Genomic DNA, 4,044 nt, shown 5'->3' with positions numbered 1-4,044 from the left:
TTTTGACTCCCAAGGCTTTGACTAGTAGACATCTAGTTTTGGAGGTTCAAAGCGGAACAAGACAAGGAGCAAAAGACTATCCTGTAGGATACAGAATGCCAAAATTTTCAGCATGCCAAATTTTTCAGCAGAACCGTTCAGCAAGACATCGTTACTCCATGCATATTCGTTATCAATTCAGGAGGATCATCGAAAGAAAACCTGTAGGACACAGAATGCAATAGTTTTACTGCAGATTCACCGTTTCAGCAAGACTTTGTTTCTCCATGCATATTCGTTTTAAGAATTTCGTTTCGACAGGCACCTCAGTTTGGGACCAAATAGCCATATGCAGACATCTAGCTGGACTCGGGACTTCACTGGAAGCATTCACATAAATCCCCACCACAGTCAACTAGTACCTTCATGGAACAAAATTTTACCGCTTACCTCCTGTGTAAGTGTCATAGTATACATAGTACCATCATTTGGGTACAGCATTTCAAAAGAAAGATGCGTCTAATCGACCCTCTGAAGGGCAATAATCATATAACAATGAGCTAAGAGGGGCCTAAAATCACCTGTACAGCTCCTTAACCACTACGTTACTCGAGAGCTCGCAGACTTCCGGACAGCTTACAACGAATCTTTGTCTCGCCGTCCACTTTCTCGCACCATCACACAGTGAATCGTTCATTCATGCTTTTTCGGGAAAAATGATCCTTCACGAGCATTGTAAGCTTGCATCAAGTCCCGGCCAACGCCGTCATCGAGACCTCTCTGTTGGGCTGAGATTCATGGAAACATTGATTGAAGAAGACTTGTGCTCTTGCCTCCACCGAACAAAAACGCGCGGGCATGCTCGTGCAGGAAGTCGGAATGAACCCAAAAAAGGAAAAAAATGAAAAATCTGTCTTTCCGACCCTATCCGCTCGACTCACATCCAATAGGGAAACTCCCCACTTCATCGCTAGTTCGACACAGGATTAGATGTGAGCACCACATCAAGACGGCTTGGAAGCTCCATGGTCACTTGGCCCTTGAAAACTGAAATCGCGAGGGCTGCCAAAGTTCATTGCGCCATTCGGTCCGGCGCCACTGTAGAGATTGCCCAACCCAAACCCTGGGGAGGGAGGAAAGAAACCGGGGGAGATTGGAGGGAGTGGGGAGAGGAAGTGAGGAGACCAAGGGAGCGCGGAAGGCCACTGAAAGCGGGCAGCAGGAGAGATGGGCATATGGAGAGGAGGTCCCATGGCAGGGAGGGGCAGTGGTGAAGCAGCTTGGACCTGGACTGGTGCTGCTGGCACGATTGCTAGTGGATTCATCGATCCTTTTGGTCTAGTTTCAGCACCGCCAATACCGTCACCATTCATTGCAGGAGGAGGGCGAGGGTTAGAGGCCGAATCAGCGACGGATGAGGCCCAAGCAGGTGCCGCAAGGGCAGGAAGGACGTCGAGGGGGTTGGCCCAAGTGTTGTCGCCTGGGGTGAGTACAGGGAGGGGCGAAAGGAGATGGGGGGAGAGCATGGGAAGCCGAGGGGTGAAAGGGTGGACGAATTGTCCACCAAAACCTGCGGGATTGTCGGTGTTTGAGTTGCTATTGGTGCTATTTCGCAGGAAGGGAGGTTGAAGCACGTTGGAGAAGGGGTTGGGAGGCATGGGGGGAGGGCGCATCAGCATCAAGGGCAAGTGCTGCGGATTTTGCTGCTGTTGTTGATGATGATGCTGCTGCTGCTGGAATTGTTGCTGGTGCTGTTGTTGCTGCTGCTGGTGTTGTTGATGAAAGTGCTGGAGCTGGTGCTGGAGCTCTTGTTGATGCTGGTGCAGGAGCTGCTGTTGATGATGCTGCTGCTGCTGCTGCTGCTGTTGATGCTGCTGCTGGAGGAGGAGGAAATGCTCCTGAGGCAGTTGTTGCTGCTGCTGCTGCGGCTGGAGGAGGAGGGGCTGAAAGCTTCTGGGATCGGGGCGCAAGGGAGGGGGAGCAAACCGCTGAAGTCTGGAGCTGGGGCGAGGCTGGTGGGAGGGGGAGAGAGCAACGCCAGCGACTGCTGCGGTGGTAGCCTCAGGAGCAAGAGCAGGACGGGGAGGGGGGGGGGGAGGGGTGGGAGGAGGGGTAGTGCCAGTGAGCTCCTGGACAACGCGACGGAAGCTACTGGGGTCAGCGTTCACGATTTTGGCGATGGGGCGAGAGGCAGCGGCGGAGGAAGAAGCGGAGGAGGAGGAGGAGGAGGAGGAAGGCTTTTTGAGCGACGATTTACTGATTTTGGAGGAGGAGGATTTACTGATGGAGAGGCGAGGATCATGGGGGACGACGTCCATGGCGGTGGCAGCAGCCATGCGAAGCTTTGAAGGAGGAGGGGAGGCTATGGCGGAAGAAGAAAAGCTTTGAAGCTATGGTAGAAGAAGAAGAAGCAGCTGCAGCAAAAAAGCTTGGAGCTTGTGTGGCTATGGCGGAACGCAAGCTAACCGAACAAACATACTCTGATTAATTGAAGAAACAAAGATGATGATGAAGAAGACGGAGCCTTTCCCACGTGGCACCCCCTCCCCCCCCCACGTCCACCCTGTCCCCCCCCGATCTACCCTCTCCTCCTAATCATTTTCTCCCTCCTCCCCACGTGTCCCCTCTCCCTCCTCCCACGTCAGCTCCCTACGCTTTTCCACTCCATCTCACCCCCCGCCCCGCTCCCTTCCGCCTGCCACGTCTGCCTACGCCCGGGCCGCCATGCCCTCCCACGCCCCTCCCAGTTGCCACCTCACCCCCCCGCTAGCGCCGGTGTCTCGCCCGCGCCCCCACGTCCTCGCAATCTCATCGGCATATCCTACGGTCCTTATTCTCTCTTTGACCATTGACCAGCCGTCCTCGCCCGATGTCCGCTCCACGTGCAGTCAAACTCCCTCCTTTGACCGCCCCTTAATTGCCCTCCCGTCATTCGCGGTGTTGAGGCGTAGCTGTCCCCCAGGGTTCGCCAGCTAACCGCAGTCAAATTCTCTATTCGTCCTTTTTACCCTATTTAAACATTTTAGAAGAAAATCTTTAGCTTGGTAGAGTCTTCACAAGAAAGCATTTTCCTTACGAGATACAGAAACCTTCCATTTTCAGGTTTTAAGCGAAAGTATAATTCAAATGCCTTGAAATTTGCAGGTTTTAAAACCTTCCATTTCAAACTTAAAGGTTAATTTCCAAAATTTAAGTAGTAAACATAACTAGAATGCCTTGAACTTTGCAGGTTTTAAAACATTTTTCCATTCACCAGACATTAAGCCTCGGTTTTTCGAGAGCACGAGCTTGGTACCTACCACTCGCATTACTTTTTAATCCTGGCAAATGGGGGAGGATTTTCATTTTACACATTGGATAATACATCAAAAGGGACGAATGTGGTCCTTTAGAATTTTCAATCCACCCTCACCCAAAGAGCATTTCTCCTCATTTCCAAGCAAGATACTACTCATGAGCATTTCTTATCTTCCATTACTGTAATGGCAATATCCATTCAAAATAGTTCTCACATGAAATATGACATCATTATAATAAAAGTGCTCATCACCTCCAAAAGGTGTGAACAAGATGATTTGATCCTCACCTCATAAGTCTCCCCTAAGAGAATTTTCATGGCTTTCACAACATCACCAACAATATCAATTTAGCTTACAAGGCATTTCTCTTTTTGATATGGAATTCTTCTTTTATGTAAAAACTAATGTTATTTTAAATAAAACTCCACCAGCATAAAATGCTTCACACCCCTAGTTGCCTCATCTCTAATCATCCCAACATTCTCTCCTCATAGCAAATGCTTTCAAAACATCTAGATTCATCAAACCAATGACCATTGCTCAAGTCGCATGGGTCATGGTTTGAAGTTGTGACTCAATAATTAGCCACGTCTTAACTCCAATGGAGCTCAACTTTTGAACCCTTGGACAAAACGTCTTAACTCCAATGGAACTCAAATTTTGCAGAAACAAGCAACCCAGTGGTAGGGCGCTTTCCTACCAAGGCGACAGCCCATGTACAATTCCAACTGCATGCAACGTAAACCCCGGGCGATGCCCCTCTATA

General features: G+C 50.0%; 1 protein-coding gene across 1 annotated transcript; it reads right to left on the bottom strand.

Annotated features, from left to right (window-relative positions):
- Positions 1-392: 392 nt before the first annotated feature.
- On the bottom strand, positions 393-2,449 carry LOC147904996 (uncharacterized). Its single transcript, XM_087396321.1, has one exon. The coding sequence runs from the start codon at positions 2,313-2,315 to the stop codon at positions 984-986; it is 1,332 nt and encodes a 443-aa protein (XP_087252447.1). The 5' UTR covers positions 2,316-2,449; the 3' UTR covers positions 393-983.
- Between the last annotated feature and the right edge of the window lie 1,595 nt (positions 2,450-4,044).

The sequence above is a fragment of the Dipteris shenzhenensis genome, chromosome 2, assembly GCF_047967505.1.
Source record: "Dipteris shenzhenensis isolate YYH24624 ecotype China chromosome 2, Dip_SZ_1.0, whole genome shotgun sequence".
NCBI lineage: Eukaryota > Viridiplantae > Streptophyta > Polypodiopsida > Gleicheniales > Dipteridaceae > Dipteris > Dipteris shenzhenensis.
Note: the sequence above shows the minus strand (reverse complement) of the source record. Positions and strands in the feature narration are given on the sequence as shown.